The sequence below is a fragment of the Macaca thibetana genome, chromosome 2 (assembly GCF_024542745.1).
Source record: "Macaca thibetana thibetana isolate TM-01 chromosome 2, ASM2454274v1, whole genome shotgun sequence".
NCBI lineage: Eukaryota > Metazoa > Chordata > Mammalia > Primates > Cercopithecidae > Macaca > Macaca thibetana.
The window spans coordinates 143485778-143503953 of NC_065579.1; the positions used below are offsets into that span (position 1 = coordinate 143485778).

General features: G+C 52.3%; 1 protein-coding gene across 1 annotated transcript in view; it reads right to left on the reverse strand.

Annotated features, from left to right (window-relative positions):
• The window catches only part of WNT7A (Wnt family member 7A), a 57957-nt gene that overhangs the window by 22909 nt on the left and 16872 nt on the right, over positions 1-18176 (reverse strand). The window contains exon 3 of the mRNA XM_050781749.1: positions 13513-13784. Within this exon, the coding sequence (XP_050637706.1) occupies positions 13513-13784 (272 nt within the window). The remainder of the gene's footprint in view (positions 1-13512; positions 13785-18176) is intronic.

The following is an 18176-nucleotide window of genomic DNA, read 5'->3' on the forward strand; positions in this document are numbered from 1 at the left end:
GGCTCTCTGGCTTAGAAATGAACACAATCAGGGAATACACCAGGGGCTGGCCCCCTCTAACTTTTTAAAGGCTGGGAAATAATCTCAGGCATCGGTGAATGGTTGCTGAATGAATATGTTTTTCCTTTTCCCTTATTTACTTGTTCAGCATTTCCAACTAGACTGAGCTTCCTGATGGCAGGAACCAGTTTTTAGTCATCTGTTGGTCTCCAAAATCTTGCACCTAAGGCAAAGAAGACACTCTATAAATTCTTAATGAATGAGTAAGTGGATGAATACACAAAAGGGAGGAAGTAGAGCAAGAGTGCAGCCCCTGGAGCTGGACTGCCTGAGTTCATATCCTGGCTCTTTGCTTATCAACTGTATGACCTTGGGCGAGTTGCTGAACCTCTCTGTGCCTCAGTTTCCTCATTTGTAAAAGGGAGACAATGCCAGGCTGACCTCACGGAGTTCTTATGAGAATTTTAGGAATTCATGCATATGAAGTAATTAGAACAGTGCCTGGAGTAAGACAAAAGCAGTACAGGTATAAAATATTCACGTGCTGCTGGCCCACTGGAACAAATATCGAAGGCACAGAGGGAAAATGGTGGGAGGGAAACTTCTGTCTGGGCCTTGCTGTTCCCATAGGAGGCCTTCTACAGCAGGCACTCTAACTTTTCCCAGCCACACTGGGATCACTTGGCCAAGTACCAATATTATGTCAGGTGGCCATGAGTGCTACGCAGAAAAACAAAATGTGGAAGGGAACAGGAAGCAGCGAGACAGACGGGAGGGCAAGTTCAAATATGGTGGTGGTCAGGAAAGGCCTCCTTGAGAGGTGATATTTGAGCAAAGACTTGAGGAGGTGAGAGGGTGGGTGTCTGCAGGGAGAGCGTTCCAGGCAGAGGGAACAGCAAGTGCGAGGGACCGGGGGCAGGGACATACCCAGTGTGTGTGAGGAGCAGCAGGGAGACTGCTGCGGGGTGACAGTGAGAGCGAAGGGGAAGGAGATGGGGGTGAGGGACGGGCCTGTGAGCCACCGAGAAGGCTTCTGCCTCTACTCTGGGTGAGATGGGAGCCATGGTGAGATTATAAGTGAGGGAGGCAGGGTTTAACCCACATTTGAAAAGCCTGCAGGGGCCCAAGTTAGTAGGCTGGTGTGTTCCTGCAGGGAAGAGACGCTGGTGGATAAGAGCCTGGGGTAAGGGGACTGTTGTGCCATTGCAAGGAAGAGATGCTGGTGGATAGGACCCTGGGGGAGGGAATTGTTTTGCTACTACAGGGAAGAGATGCTGGTGGATAGGACCCTGGGGGAGGGAATTGTTTTGCTACTGCAGGGAAGAGATGCTGGTGGATAGGACCCTGGGGGAGGGAATTGTTTTGCTACTGCAGGGAAGAGATGCTGGTGGATAGGACCCTGGGGTAAGGGGACTGTTGTGCAATGTCAGGGAAGAGATGCTGGTGAACAGGACTCTGGGGTAGGGGACTGTTGTGTCACTGTAGGGAAGAGATGCTGGTAGCTCGGACAATGAGCTCAGGGGTATAAGCTATTAGGTGACAGATTCTGGATGGATGTTGCAGGTAGAACTGACATGTTGGATGTGGGGTGTGAAAGAAAATAAAGTGTCATGGCCAAGGCAAGGGCCGGTGTTTGGCTTACACAACTGGAAGGATGCAGATGCTATTTACTGAACCAGGGGATGGAGACAAAGGCACCAGCAAGTTTGTGGGAGAAAGATCAGGAGTTAGGTTGGGATAGATGTGTGCTCAGGGGCCAGTTGACATCCCGGAGCAGGGAGGCAGGTCGGGCAGCTGGATGCACGGGGCTTGGGTTTGGGAGGCAGGTCCGGGCTGGAGACCGGACTTTATGGACAACTTTCAATGTCCTGGAATGTGGTACTTGGGTACGTGTGGCATGGGGCTGAAAGCACAAGGGCAGAGGCCCCCTCTGGAGGTGGCTGTTCACCAGGACTGAAAGACCTAGGTGGACATCACCTATTTTGGATAAAGGAGAACCAGCATGACCTTGCTATGGCTTGGTGTCCTGTGGCCCCCCCTGCTCAGTGCAGCAAAAAATCTCAATGGTGACCTGGACCGCTCCTTCTCTTGAGTCCGCTAGCATACTCTACAGCCAGCGCATGGACGAAACAGAGTTTTAGAGCTAGAACAGTCCTTAGGAATAAAACGTAAGAATTAAAACTTGACTGTGGCTTTAAAATCACTACTACTGCTGATACTAACAATGATATTCATAACAGCAATGACTGCTTTCCAAGCACTCATCGTGCCTGAGAACGTAGGACGAGGCACTCCAGGGGCATTATCTCATGTAACCTGCACAACAGCTCTGACAAGTACTAAATCCTCACTGCCTTTTTCTCAATGAGGAAACTGAGGCTTGAGAAGGGTGACTGCCCAAGGGCACACAGCAAACAAGTGGCACAGTCAGGGCTCTGATCGGAGCTCTTTCCACATCCAGGTCATTCACATCTCCCTGCATGGTCTGGCCAGGAGCTCCTGACCTGCCTCCCATCCAAAACTCTCAGCCCAGCAGAGAACCCCTCCGGGGGACTGAGCAGTACCCAACCAGAGCCTCGGCTGCCTCACCTACAAAACAGGCACAATAACACTGCTCACCTAGAGGACAGCTGTGAGACTTGGCCAAGAAAAGATGTTAAAAAAAAAAAAAAAAAAAAAAAAAAAAAAAAAAAGGTCTTGCAAATCATAAAGTGCTTTACCAACATCATGTGGGAATCTTTTTTTTTTTTTTTTTTTTTCCTGAGATGGAGTCTCACTCTGTCTCCCAGGCTGGAGTGGTGCATTCTCAGCTCACTGAAACCTCTGCCTCCTGGGTTCAAGTGATTCTTCCACCTCAGCCTCCCAAGTAGATGGGATTACAGATGCCCACCACCTCGTCCAGCTGATTTTTGTATTTTTAGTAGAGATGGGTTTCTCCATGTTGGCCAGGCTGGTCTCAAACTCCTGAATTCAGGTGACCCACCGCCCTTGGCCTCCCAAAGTGCTGGGATTGTAGGTGGGAGCCACCGTGCCTGGCCTTGTTGGAATCTTTATTATTTCAAAATTGTACCAATCCATCCAAGTCCAAAAATACACACACACCCACATACACACATAATTGAGAGCTAATAAGAGGCTGCACCAAGGATGAACAGAGCTTGGATTGCAGAGGTGGGATGGCTGGAGGGAACCCTAGCTCAGATGCTTTTTACCTGGGCAACCTCAAGAGCACCACTGAACTGCTCTGTGCCTCAGTTTTCTTCATCTGCTAAATAGGAATGGCAATAGGCCCTTCCCTGTGAGATCACTTACAAAGAGCACTTGCGATGGGACCAGCACATGGAAGGGCAGGCCTTGTGAGGGGCACACAGTGCCTTGCAGTGAGCAGCTGAGTGCTGGCCTCACTGCCCATGCCCAGCTGGCAGGGAATCTGTCCCCTTCCCGCCATGGCCTGTGGAGGCCCTGAGACTCTGCGTCCAGCTCTCCTGCCCAGGAGTCTGGGATGCTGCTCACGTTCACTGCCCGGACCTCCACTGCCCATCCGAGAAATGGAGTTACCAAGGGTCCCCAAAGATGTCTGGTCAATCAAATGGAGTAATCCCGGGAGATCACCTAGAACCTCACCCGGGACAGAGCGAGAGCAAGTGCTTGCCACTGTGAGCAGCCATGACAGTGTCTCAATGCACACTGAAAGGAGGTAATTTAAGGAAGTGCCTTTGTCAGGCACGGAGTCCTTCCTAGGGACACAGTTGCACTGGATTTCTCTTCAAAAGACACAAGTGTTGAGGATTAGGAAAAGCGACAGCTGCCAGGTCCTGGTTCCAGACCCTCCAGAACACCTCGTTTCTCCTTCCCTCTAGGATCACTCCTGCCCCTCTCCTCACCCACCTTCCTCCCATCACTTGGCTCCCCCCCTCCCTCTTCCTGGCAGATTTGATAACACCCAGGAGTCCCAGTCCCCTTCCCGAGGACAAAGGCGGCAATTGTCCCCGGTGGGTGCCTTTTGACGTGGTGTAACTGAGCCCGTGACTCTACCTCACTGAGGGGGCTCTCAGGGCCTCGCCATGCTGCCCTCTCCCTACCTCAGGTGGGTTTCAAATGAGTTCCCAGCTGCAGGGCCAGCAGCCACACTGGGAATTCCTTCCAAGATAAATCAGATGGCCAGCATCTGAGACCCCCTTGGGCTGGCGGGAGGCCAGGGAGGTGACAGGATGAGCTTCCACCGCAGCTGAGATCTTTTCAGGCCCCTTAGTAGTGGTACCAACATCTCAGCCCTTACTCCGTGCCCGCCACTCTAAGACAGTAATGTCCAATAGACCTTCCTGCCACCACGGAATGGTCTAGTAGGAAGCCATGAGCCACAGGTGGCTACCAAGCACTTGAAACATGGACTGTGAAACAGAATTTTTAATCTTATTTATTTGTAATTCATTTAAATGTAAGTAGCCCCATGTGGCTTGTGATCTTATTGGACAGGGCAGCTCTAAGCAGTTTACATTCTTTTAATCATGTAATCTTCATAACACTCTGCGGCGCTATTAAGTGACCTGGAGAGACTGAGGCACAGAGAGGCAGAGTAACATGGCCAAGGCCACACAGCTAGCAAGCAGTAAAGCCAGGAGTGGACTCCAGAGCCCACCTGACAGCACAGGGAGCACCCGCCTCTCGCCTGCCCCCTGTGCACGCCTGGGAATGAGAAGGCAGGGACAGACGCACCCAGTCTAGTGCCTCTGGTGCTCTGCTGGCTGTTTGTGACATGGCCTAGGATGTGTGCCACTTTATGTCACCAAGAGTATGCCCGGCCCAGGCTGGGCTCTGAGAGATACCGAGGTGAGTCTTGCGACTGCCCGGAAGGATTGGGGGAGAAGAGAAGTCTCCCCAACTGATGTTCATCAGGCTGAACAAGTCCAGAAACTCTGCTAAAACAGGGGGCGCCCTGGTCCCTGCGCCAGGCGTGGGTCTCTGGCTGGCCATCTCCTTGTCCAGTCTCATCCTGAACCCCCATGGCAGACTGGGGCCCATCACCTGCCAAGATGGCACACAGAATCCCCTCTTCTCACTCATAACCGGGTTCCTCCCTGGCCCTGATGTGTTCTCTCCCAGGAAGAAGGTGGTGGCTCAGGGACTGCCCCCAAGGCCACAGTGACTAGAGTAGGAGAGGATGCACGTGTGCGTGCCTGGATAACCCACAACCCAAATGACCACATAGCGGGGCCTTCTGGGGGCTGAGGACTGTAGTCTCCAAGTTCCTCAAATCAGAGGATCTGTGAATCTTGGGGTAACATCTTGGAATCACAGGATTTCAGGATCAGGAGACTGTGGGGATAAAAGCATCTGAGTCCAAGACTCCTGGGTGTGGTAGCGTAGTTTGAGGTTAAGACCTGGATCTGGAGCTAGGCTGCTTGGGTTTACATCCCAGCGCTGCACCTGCCAGCTGTGTGGCATTAAGCAACTTTCTTAACCTCTCTGTGCTTCCGTTTTCTTATTCGTGAAATGGAGAGAACAGAGAATGCTAATCTCGTAAGACCACTGTGGGGATTAAATTAGTACACATATTTCAAGTGCTGATATTAGAATCATGTCCATATTCTCCAGGCAATTGAAAACCTTCCCTCCACCTATACCACCTGCTCTGACAGGGACCTCATCCCGCTTCCTGATAGTAAGTTCCTTCTCACTTGAGCTGCCTTTTCCCCATATTCTTCCATTCTGTGGGTCCTGGTCCTGCCTGCCACCCTCCCAACCACACCACCCCCAGTCCTCAGGGACTGCAGGATGGTGACACCTTCCTGAGGCTGCTCCAATCACAGCTGAGCCACCTGACTCCTCCCAGGCCTGGGTGTTCAGCGCCTCCTCAGGGCCTGCCCCTGCTGCCCACATCCATCCAGGTTGGGGGTGGGGTGGTCTTACTAGCCCAGAGCAAAGTGGGATGCCAGGGACCAGGCCGCATGAAGCTGGGGCCACAGACGTTTCCAGTCTCTGTGGGAAGGGCTGCTCCTGCCCCTACCCATGCGTCCTCTCTTATCTCATCCCCTTCCTGCCTGGGTACTGTCCACTGCTATCACAGTGGCATCACTGACAGGACCTGGCTGGGCCCTGCCCTTGCTGTGTCATTGGAGAAAACTGGCCAAACCTCAGGCCTCGTGGGCACCCTCCGCCCCAGCCTGGGCTGGTCCCCCTCCAACCCGTCCTTGGTAGCTTCCTCTCTGGTCTCGTCTGGGCTTCTTCCTCTGGGCCCACACACCCTGGCCTGGTCATCCCACTAAGCTTTTCTCAAGCCCACCACGGACCTCCTGGCCCCTACCTCAGCCTCTCATCCAGCTCAGCTCCCTGGCCCTGGCCAGCTCCAGGAAGCGGAAGGGAGGTCTGAGCTGGGAGCCAGGCCCTAGGTGCAGCTCTTGCTTCTCCATTCCCTTGGTGTGTGGCCTTGGCAGGGCCCCTCCAGGTCAGGGTCTCAGTCTCTCATTGATCAAATGCCTACAGAAGAGAGAATCTCCAGCTCTAAAACAATCCTACAGCTTTCCTTGGCACTGTGCTGAGGCCACTGTCCTTGACAGTGGAGGCTAGGGAGGGTTCCTGGATTTAGCACATAAATAGGCTGAAAAATGAACCCCGACATAAACATACACCTCATAGAAAAGTTAATTCAAAGCAATCACAGAACCTTTCAGACATTACACTAACTGAAATAAACCAGATGGAAAAGGACAAAAACTATATGATGCCTCTTATGTGGGGTGCCTAGAGCAGTCAGATTCAAAGAGACAGAAAGTGGAAAGGTGGGTGCCAGGGGCTGGGGTGGGGCGCGGGGACATGGGAGGTGGTTGTTTAACAGGGACAGAGTCTTCGTTTGAGAAGATGGTAAAGTTCTAGAGATGGAAGGTGAGGATGGCAGCGCAACAGTGTGAGTGTGTTTAATGCCACTGGGGTACACACCTAAGAATGCCTAACATGGCAAGTTTCATGCTAAGTATATTTTGCCACAATTGAAAATAAATAAAAATGTAACTCCAACTTAAAAAAGAAATAAATTTTCATTGAGTTTTTTAAATTAATGAATTTTTTTAAAAACAGGTCACAGAGTTGAATGTGAAACATAAAACTTTTAGGAAAAAAAAATGGGAAAACCTTTGGGATCTAGGGCTGAGCAAAGAGTTTTTAGATAATACCAAAGGTACAGTCCGTTCAAGGAAAAATAGATACATTGGACCTTACCAATGAAAACTTATCAAAGTTAAACACTTTTGCTCTGTGACAGATCCTATGAAGATGATAAAAAGACAAGCTACTGACTGGGAAAATATATTTGCCAATCGCATGTCTGACCAAATACTAGCTGCTAGAATCTATAAAGAAATATCCAAACTCACCAGTTAAAAAAGTAAACTACCTACCTAGAAAATAGGCAAAAAGACATTAACAGATGCTACACTGAAGAGGCTATCCAGATGGCAAATAAGCACATTAAAAGATATTCAACACCATTAGCCATTCAGGAAATGCCAGTCAAAACCACAATGAGGTATAACATACATCTATCGGAATGGCAAAAAAATTTTAAAAACAGTGATGTCACCAAATGCTGGTGAGGATGTGGAGAAACTGCACCACTCACACATTGCTAGTGGGAATATAAAATGGCACAACCACTCTCCCACAAAATAGAAAACAGTTTGGCACTTTCTTATAAAGTTAAACATACAGCCACCATACATTTGTGCTCTTGGACATTTATTCTAGAGAAATAGAACCTTACATTCACACACACAAAAAAAAACCTGTACATACATGTTCACAGCAGCTTTATTTGTAATAGTCAAAACCTGCAAACAACCCAGATATCCTTCAACAGGTGAATGGCAAAACAAACTGTGGAGCCTTTGTGCCCTGGAATACTATTCAGCAAGGTAAAGGAACCAGCTACTGATACACAACACTTGAAGGAGGCTTGAGGGAATTGTGCTGAATGAAAAGAAGCTTGTCTGGAAAGGTTATATTGTCAGATCCACCTATGTAACATTGTTAAAATAAAAAAAGTATAAAAGTGGAGAGGAAATTCGTGATTGCTGGGGATTCGGAAGGGGAAGGGAAGTAGAAGTGGCTACACAAGAGCAACCTGGGGACCATTGTGTGCTCTGCATCTTGACTGTTCCAGCATTAGCATCCTAGTAGTGACGTCGTCCTATAGTTTTGCAAGCTGTCACCATTGGGGGAAACTGGGCAAAGGGTACACAAGATCTCTTCATATTCTTCAATTGCATGTGAATCTACAATTATCTCAATATCAGCTCAATTCAAAAATACAAATTCAGTTAAGTCTGAATTTGAGGTAAATGGTGAATCATTTTTTCATATGTCTTGTGCAATAGTTGGGACGTACTTTCGTTTATATCAAATTCAACTCTAAGTGGGAGTCCTGTATTATACCTTGCAACCCTGCTCCTGGAAATCCCCCCAAGAAAGAGCAAGCACTTGCCAAATCATTTGTTCACTCAACAAATATTTCTTGAGCACTTATTATGTGCCAGGCACTGTTCTAAGTTTAGAGGTGAACTTAGGCCATCACTACCCTATGGTGCTGACACTGCAGTGGGAGGCAACAAGTAATAAAGACACAAAGAGCTGTGCAAATGAGATCATTCTGTGCGGTGGTTTCACATGCAAGTAAAGCAGGGTGATGGAGGAGATGAGACAGACAGCGGAGGAGGGAAGTTAGGGAGGACTTCCCTGGTAAGGTGACATCTGAGCGGGGAATTGAAGGAATACAAGGAGCTAGTTCTGCAAAGATTCAAGGAAAGAGCTCTCCAGACAGCAGAAGCGGCCTGTGCAAAGGCCCTTAGGTGGGAACAAGCTTGGTTGACTGCAGGAGTGTGTTGTTGGAAGGTGGTGTGTGTGGGAGAGAAGTTGGAGACAAGGTTGGGGTACAATGGTCCCAAGAACCCCATGTCATTCCCCAGCCCACATGTCAGACCTGGAGACCCTCCTGGGAGCAAAGAAAAGAAGCCCCTGCCATGGAAGAAACCAAGGCCCTGAAGGGCTGAGATGTGCCCAAGACCATTCCTGCTCCAAGTCCCCTGAGTCCTGGCTGCAAGCCTTTCCATTTGCAAGGGCGAGAACCCACAACTGTGCCCAGGGGTGGGGCAGGAATGGAGGGCATGGCAGACTGAGGATGCCTCCTCCCAGCCTGGCCTGGCCAGTCAGCTTCGGGCTGGGTGGGGCCTGGCTCCTCAGGCCCTTGACATGCCACCACTAGCCACTCTATCTGGTCAAATATGCAAGTGGCCCTCGGGACAGCAGAGAGGAGCATAGCTAAGCGGGCCTTATCTGGGCTCCGCCCCAGCTGCCAGGGGCTGGTCCCTGGTGTCCCCTGACTCACAGGCCTGCCTGTGGCCAGGGCAGGGGTGGGAATCCAGCTCCCAGGAGCACCCGGACCAGACGGGGCAGGGCAGGAAGGGACAAGACCGACACCCCTCCGTGTGCAAGAGGCTGGGCAGGGACTGGGAGGTGACTTTTCACTTCGGTGGAATTCCATCCCCCTGAGCTCACCTCCCTTGGAGCAAGCGGCGCATTCCAGCAGGGGCCAGCCCCGTCCCAGCTGGGCCCCCATCCCCAGGGCTGCCTCTCCTGGGCTCAGTCACCACACTCTCATGAAGGGGTTGCTGAGGGCTCCCACCCTCCCCCAGGCCCCCAGAGCTCCCTGGTGCACTTCTCTCTCTGTACAGTAAGGCCTCGAAAGCCTGGCCTGCCAAGTACAATATTGTCATGGAGGCTTGGAGATCCTTGGCCCTTGGCTGGGTTTCGCAGCTGCCCAGGCTTCTCTGCACTCCTGCAGGGGGATGTCTACACGCACTCACAAATGCACCCAGAAGGCCCAGGTTCTCCTGGTTCTCCTCCAACCTCCCTGACTGTCCTTCCCTTCCCATAGCCCTCCTGTCCCAGTACCCATTTGCCCAGGCTGTGGCCCAGGCTCTCTCCTCCTTTTCCCCTTTAACCCTCCCACCGGGCAATCTTACAAAGACCAGGGCTTCCATTACCACCCTGCTCCTCCACCCCAAACACACCTGACGCAGCTCCTACCTATTATGCTTCCTAAACAGCCTCCCCAGCCATGCGCCCCGAGGCCCCTGCTGGGTTTAGGCACCAACCTTGGCCACAGCCCCTTCACTCTGTTCTCCACTCTATCCCAGACAGGTCAGAAACCTGCCCAAGCACTGCGCCACCAAAGCCTCTTCTGGGCACCTCTGGCCTGAGACAAAGTCCCACTCCTTGTTCTGGCATTCAAGGCTGTGTGTTAGGATCTAGCCCCCTCTGCAGCCTCATCACTTGTCCTCCCCACCCTCGGCCACGTGGAGCCCCCACAGCATGCTTTGTTAGGACTTCATGCTTTTAAACATGCCTGTGCTGCCTGAACTGCCCTCTTCCTTCCTGATGCCTTGTCAACCTGGAGGACTCCTAAGCCTTCAAAGCCCTGCTAAGAGTTCTCTTCTTCTGCCTAGCACTCTTCAGACTTCAAGAGGAAACAAACCGCTCTTCCTCTGACCTCTTTTCTTCACTTTCAACATCACGTTTCTCCTACAGTGTGTAGCTCTGAATCACAAGTTTTGCTTCTTGGACCTGATTCTCTCACTAGACTGAGCATCTAGTCTTGAGGGCAAAAACTGGGTATAATTTCCTTGCTGCCCAAAAGGCTGGAAAGAAATTATTCAAAGCCACAAAGATTCCACCATCCAAAGATTTCAACACAATGCTTCTGACTCTTCCCTTCCTCCCAGTTGGGGAGCCTATGATTCCACACATCACACGCTAGGATGTGAACTTCGTATTCTAAGACCCCAACCTGAGCAACCACTGATTTCAATCCAAAGTGCAAAGACCCCGAACTGCCAATAGGGGAAGCTATAATACTAAAATCACCTCGCCAAAAGATATTGGCACCTAACCATTCTGATTCGGCCTGCAGACCACACAACTGATGAGACAATGAGGGAAAGGGGGGGATGCCCCGCAGCCTCCTTGAGGTGCTGCCCCTGCCCCATGGCCCACACCCTGCTGGGCTCAGACTCGAACTGGAGACCTGCGAGGGCAGGACGCCCCTGCGGCATTGATTCTTCCTCATCTGCCAGGGGAGTCGAGGGCTCCCCTGCAGCTCTGGGGCAGCCCCTCATCAGGTCTGCAGAAGCCGCCCCCACCCTGGCCTCCCCGCTTCCCCTTCTCTCACACCAGCTGCCAACAAGCCCCAGAGCCTGTGGTCAGGTTGAGTCTTGTTTCCTCACGGCAGGAGCGAGGGAGCGGGTGATAAACACATCTGCGAGCCTTTCCGAGGCGCTCAGCCAGGAGCAGCGGCAGGCTGGCCCCTCTGCTCCTGCCGGTTCCCAAGCCCTGCCATGCGTGGGGCCCACGGCAGCCTGCTGGGAGGGGGCTTCTGAGTGGGGTCCCATGCCTTCGAGTAAATGGCGTGTTGCAAAATCCTGGGGAACCGACTGGCACCGGTCAGAACAAGGAGAGGGTCATAGTCCCAATCGACAGATGTGGAAACTGAGGTCGCAAGAGGGGCTGGAACCCACAGCAGCTGGTGGCTGTCTTTGTTCGTGCCCTTGTCGGGGCCCTTGGGGTGTCTCAAGGCAGCAAGTGAGTGTCTGGCCACTTGGGGCTAGGCCAGAAGACCACCTTGGTGTGCTCTGGCTGAGTGGTGTGTGTGGTCACTGACCTAAGTCCCACGGGTCAGCTGGCACCCTCTCTGAGCCTCCATTTCCACCCCTATATAGCACAAAGGGGCGGGACGGGTGGTGACTCAGGCCTTTCTCTGCACACACCGGGGAGTCTGCAGTCCCGCCTCTTGGCTCAGGAAATACATAGTGTCTGTAGAAGTGCTTTTCTAGAAAGCCATCCTCAAGGGTCCTCCCTAACCAGAGAGCACTGGGCAGGCAGGGGGATGTATGGCCTTCCACTGGGCTTTCCTGAGCTGGGAGGGCTGTTCCTGCTCAGAAACATCAGGTCAGGCCTGGCCTGCACTCCACCTAGACCCAGCTCCTGACCCCACTCAAGGTAGCCCTCTGCCTCCCAAGGGTCTATGACTTCTGCCCCTCTCCTGCCCCAGAACCATCAGTGGCTCACCAGCAACTACAAGGCACTCATCCGTTCACTCCATACATATTTGTAGAGTGCGTACTGTGTGCCACGCTCTGGAGTGCTGCTATGTCTGAGACACCCCAGGCCTCTGTCCTCAGTATGCTTACAGTCTAGAGAGGGGAGAAAGCCACAGAACAAGGCAACCTTGGAGAAAAGGCTAAGAAGGAATGGGAAGGGAAGCCTCTCTGGAGAGAGGACATCATGGCTGAAACCTGAAGGACAAGGACATGGCAGCCATAAGCAGATCTAGGTGCAGAACACAAGGCTGCTTCGGCCCCATCCTGCAGGGGTTCCCTTGTCAGGGGCTCACAGACTGGTCAGTGTGGTCCCCAACTGGCCCCCTGCCCCTACCTCTGGGCCTGCGTCCATTCCTCCCCAGCTCACCAGATCTTGGCTGCTTCCACCTCCTTTCCCTGCCTAGCCAAACCTCACTCATTTCTTGGGGCCTGTCTCCTCCAGGAAGCCCACTGAGATTGGTCTTACAGCCTCTGACAGTTCCCAGTGTCTGTGTCGCCCATGGGCTCATGGCAGCACGACAGAGCAACAGCCACAAGCCTCACACCCAGTGGAGCTGTGTGGCTCACAGAACACACTCCCGTGGGATCCACCCTGACCCTGACTTGCTACCGGTCACGTGCTATTCTCTCCTTTAATTCTCACCATGGCCCAGTCAGGGAGCTGTGGGTGAGGAAACAGAGGCTGGGAGAGGGAAGCCATGTGTCCTCCTCCTGTCTGCCTTGAGGAAGTGAGGGCTTCAAGGCAGGAGAGAGCCTGGGACCTGGGACCTGCAGGGTGATCTGACCACAAAATCAGGGAGAAGGGAGCAGCTGGGACCCCTGCAGGGATGTGCCACCCTGGGCAGGAGCTCCCAGCCATGGGACTAGACAGGCAGGGCCTCGTAATTTCCCCCAGGACGTTGTCCTGGGGTAGACCAGGTGAGCAATTCCCCTGTGTGACTCACCAAGGCCACCTGGGAGGCTCTGACACACAGGATGTGGCCAGAAGCCTGAGAAGAGGGAGGAAGGGAAGGAGGGAGAGAAAAAAGCAGGGAGGGAGGCAGGAAGGGAGCAAGGGAGCAAGGGAGAAAGGCTAATTTGGCTCCTCCCGAGGATAAGAGTCCACATCTGTCCCTCTTTCCACCTTGCTGAGTAACATCCAATTCGTCTTAAGGGAGACTCAGTTATCCAACCTCTCTAATAGCTGACAAGCTTTGTGCCATACACAAATCCTAACCAGCCACAAGCTGATGCCAACGCCAAGCAGAGTGAGGCTGAGGGCAGAGCCCTGTGGCTCCTCACCAGACACCCAGCACCAGGTGTTACGAACAAGTCATTTCGCAGTATCTCCGCGAGCGCCGCCCAGCTGCCCTCCCTGGCTGCCTACCTTTCGGCCTGCCTCGTTATTGTGCAAGTTCATGAGAGTCCGGGCATTCTGCTTGATCTCCCGGGCATCCACAAAGACCTTGGCGAAGCCGATGCCGTAGCGGATGTCGGCAGAGCAGCCACCCCACTTCCAGCCCTCGTCCCGGTGGTACTGGCCTTGCTTCTCTTTGTCGCAGCCACAGTCGCTTAGGTTGCCCTGGGTACAGGCAGCTGTGATGGCATGGGCCACGCCGGCAGCAATGATGGCGTAGGTGAACGCAGCCTCCCGGCTCCCTGCGAGGAGGAGAGGAGACAAGTTGGGGTCAGGTCCCAGGCACTTGAGAGGAGCCTGGGCCTGACTAAGGACTGAGGCTGAGCTCAATGCAATGGCTCTCCAAAGCTCGACTGTGTACCCGTTCCTAACTTGCAACAAAGCTCCCTCTTAGGGTGATGATGAGCTGAGCAACTGCCATTACACACACATCCATTCAACCCCCAGAACCTGGGGAGTCAACTGGGCAATAAAGGAGGAATGTATGTGGGCTGGCTGCCCAGGATCTGGAAAGCCAGATGGGGGGGGACCCCTCTAGCCCATCAGTTCCCACTCCCCACTCCCAAGCACCCTTGACCTAACCATGTAACCTGCACACGTGCATAAAGCTCACAGCATTGTAAAGCAGCGTTTCCCCAACACCCACGGAGGGCACTGGTTCTGGGGCCAGAAGGCCTGAGTTTAAATCCCAGGAACATCAATCCCTGGCTCTGTGACTATTGGTCAAGGACTACCCCTCCCTGCGCCTCAGTCCCTCTGGCTGTAAAATGGAGACATATCATTGGTAACTTTCTCATGGCAATGAGAGAGAACAAGAGTTTGTCCATGGAAAGCTCTTGGCCCCATGTTTCGTTTATGGAACCTGCCTGCACCCTACCTCTTGTTTTCGTGGCCACTATTACTCCTTCTGTGTGTCACCTGCTATTTCAGATGTCCATCCCTTCCCTTCTTCTGTGTCCCCCTCACTGGACTGTGAGTATCTCCAGGGGAGGGGCAGGGTCCTGAGCAGCTGGGGTGCAGGAGACAGCGTGGGACGGGCAGTCACTCAGAGCTGGTGTGAATATGGTGCTGCCACCTAGCCTCTTAGCCTCTCTGGACCTCAGTCTCCTCACCTGCAAAATGGGTTCAAGGGCTATGTCTACTTTACAGGGTGAAGACTGACCAAAGCAACCTACGGGAAGCCCTGTGTGTGGGATAAGTCCTGAGGAGCACTGGGCAAGTTCGCTCTCATGTAGCCTGGGTGGGTTTCAGGAAAGGCACCTGGAAGAAGAGGCCCCGGAGCCCGGAGCAGGCAAAGGGGGGCCAGAGAAGGTGTTTCAGAATGCCAGGATGGAGATGGCTTAAGCAGTGAGTGAGGAGGTGGATGATTTGCTCCAAGTTGCTTCTAGCCTCAGGTCACTCTGTCCCATGCTCAGGGAGGTCCTTTCCCCACCCACCTTCCCATTCGCCTTGGAACCTCCCTCCCCAGGAGGGACAGACACAAACAACTTGTCCGCTGCCCCATCACTGCCCTCCCACCCCGCAGAAAGTAGGCCTGTCCACCTGCTGAACTGGACAGCTTCCCCATGCCAGGGCTGGCTTTGCCGTGGCGTGCCATGCCAGCCCACCCATGGCGTCCCTGCTGAGTCCCATTTCACAATGTCCTGAAGGTCACAACAGAGAGGCAAAAAAAAAAAAAAAAAAAAAAAAAAAAAAAAAAAAAAAAAAACACAGAGGCTCATCCAGTGTCTGTCTGCCCAGCCAAATTTCAGGTTTACAAGATGACAAGGACCATGTCTGTCACTCCCACTGTCTCCAACACCCTCCAAAATGTGTGAGGGGTGAGACAGACCTGAGTCCCAATTTCAACCCCGCCAAAAGCTGTGTGACCTCGGGCAAGTCACTTAACCTCTCTGAGCCTCCATTTCCTCATCTGTTATTAGCAACTACCCTGTAGGAAGAGGTAGACATCACCTGGCACCTAGCAGGTACTTAAACAAACAGTAGTGAGCATTATAATTATAATAATTGATGAAATTATAGGTGCTACTGGGTGGTACAGAGAAGAACTTGCCCTGCCTCTGTTTTATCCATGGCCTTTATTGCTCCCTGCCATTTTAGACTTAGCTGCTGATTTTCTGTTCCCCGTACCAGCCCTACCACCATAATCAACTCTTGTCAAAATGCACTTCTAAAACGAGATGGCATTCAGTTGTTATCAATTAAAACTTATCAATAAATAATTTATCAAAACCATTCAAACTGGATGGCTTGCTGAGCTAAGAACAGGGTTTGATGGTAGAAAGAAAGCAGAAAAAGCTTCTGGAATCTTAAAATAAATCTCAGATTCCATCCATGTCTGCCTCCTTTACTCATCCCAGGTAAGGTGGGGAAACTGAGGCTTGGGGAGATGAGCTGACTTGCCCAGGAAGAGTTAGGATGCAAACCTGGAGGTCACCTGCTGTGCCTAACCACTCCAGAGAACTCCCTTGGACCCTGGTCACCCTCACTGCTCCGAGAACCGCCCTTTTCTCATCTGTCTGGGGAAGCCCCTTCATTCAGGTGGGTAATTTCCCGAATGCCATCTCATTTCTCTTAGGAGATACCTGCAAGGGTGGTCTGTTCTACTGCTGTGGAAATGGGATGAGATCATATGCCCAATGGCATATAGTCCATAAAAAGCTGAGCAAAGACATACGAAATGTTTCTTATTCACTAGGCTCTGTTCTAAGCACTGAATATAGATCCACAATATATGGCAACAACGCATGAGGTGGGGGCTATTATCTGCATTTTACAGATGCAGAAACTGAGGCCCATGTGATACAACCTGTAAGGATTCAAACTTGGACAGCTGGCCCCAGAGTTGGACCCACTCCCTTGCCTCAAGGTCTTGAGAACCATTCCAGTCCTACTGACTCCAGGCCTACATTCTTGCCCAGATCATCCATGTGGAGCCTGTGAGTGAACCCTGGGCTTGGCCACCATGGCCTGTGTGCCCTCCAGGATCAGATCCTCCATCCCAGCAGTGGGGACAGCCTGCTGTGAAAGGCCTGCCTCTCCGTCCTGCCCAGGAGCAGAGGAAGAACCTCCCTCAAATCCTGCCCTCCCCTCCACCTCCTTGACCAAGCCATCTATTCCTTCATTCATCAGATATTTCTTGAGCATCTACTATGTGCCAGGCACTGTTCTAGGACATGAGGAAAGTCAGATGAGGAGTTTAGACATGGCTTTGCCTTCGTAGAAGGACAGGCAGCAGGATAATGCCACTCCGTGGCAGTTGAGGACTTTGAAGGAGGTGACACAGGGCAGTGATGGGAGTGGGGGACATCTGGGGTGGTGACTTGAGCGGAGAGGTCAGGGGGCTCTCTAGGGGCAGAGAAGGCATCAGGCCAAGTGGTAGCCTGAGTGATGGCACTGACGTGGTGTGGTCAGCTAGTGGCAGGAGCCGGTGAGCCAGGTTGGCACCAGAGGAGGTAAGGCTGAGGGCAGGTACGGATTCTGCCAGCCCTTCCTCTCCCCAGAATCGGAGAAAAGATTCCTAGAGCCACAGAAACAAAGCCAGGAGGCTCCTACTGGAATGATAGCTTCAAGGAGGATGGGAGACTTGCTCAAGGTCACCAGTGACTCAGCAAGACCAGAAGATCCCCCGGGCTCCCTCACCTCCCCCATGCCCTCCTTACCTTTCAATCCACCCACATCTCCCAGGTAAAGTTTTCATCCAGAAGCCCAGAGACCTTCCCTCCTGGGATATCCCAGGTGACTTCAGCTCAGAACTCAGGTAAGATGGAACCTGTCAGTCCCTCCTGTGTACTTCTCATTCACTGGGGGAGCCCCAAGCAAGGACTCTGCCTCTCTGAGTCTCAGCTTCCCCATCTGTGAAGTGGGAACCCTTAGGAGGACATCGCCAAGTCCTGAAAATTAAATGAGACCTCTGTGGAATGAAGCCTCTGTGGAGCTCCCAGAAGGTGCTTGATAAAGAACGATACGTATTATCACTGAGATGAAAATGGGGAGCCCAGCTGACGCCCTCTGTGGTTCCAGCTCCATAATGATCCCAGCGGGTATAGAGGAAATAAACTGATGTCCAAGCCTGCCCAAAAGATTCCATTCCACCGCCCTGTGCAGCCACTGTAAATGGTTTGCACCGGAATATTATCTGGGTGTATTTACGGTATCTTACTGGAAACCACAAAGTGCATTGTATTCTTTTTTTCTTTTGCTATTTAAAGCCAATGGGTCAGAGAGCAAGCAATCTGCAGTGACACAAGCTGAAATATATGATTTGGAAAATATACAGATGGAAAAAGGTTGCACTTGCCAGCCCCATGGCATGGCAGTTCATAGCCCCTCTGGGCTCAGAATGCCACATGGGGCTGTCTCATCAAGAGGAACCAGGGAGCCTCACAATGAATAACTGGAAGATTTGGGGATGCAGGGAGCTGTGTCTGGGCTGAGCTTGGTAAGGTAACAGGCCCACAGCTAGGGAAACTGGGGAGGGGTGTGTGCAAACCCCAGCCTCTGTCTTTCTCCATCCAAGGGTCTCTCTCCCTACTGAGCAAGGCCAGAGCACGCTGCTGACCACTTGCCAACGGTCAGCATCTGCTCCTTCCTGGCTTCACGGCTTTGCACATGCTGTTCCCTCAGCCTGCAAT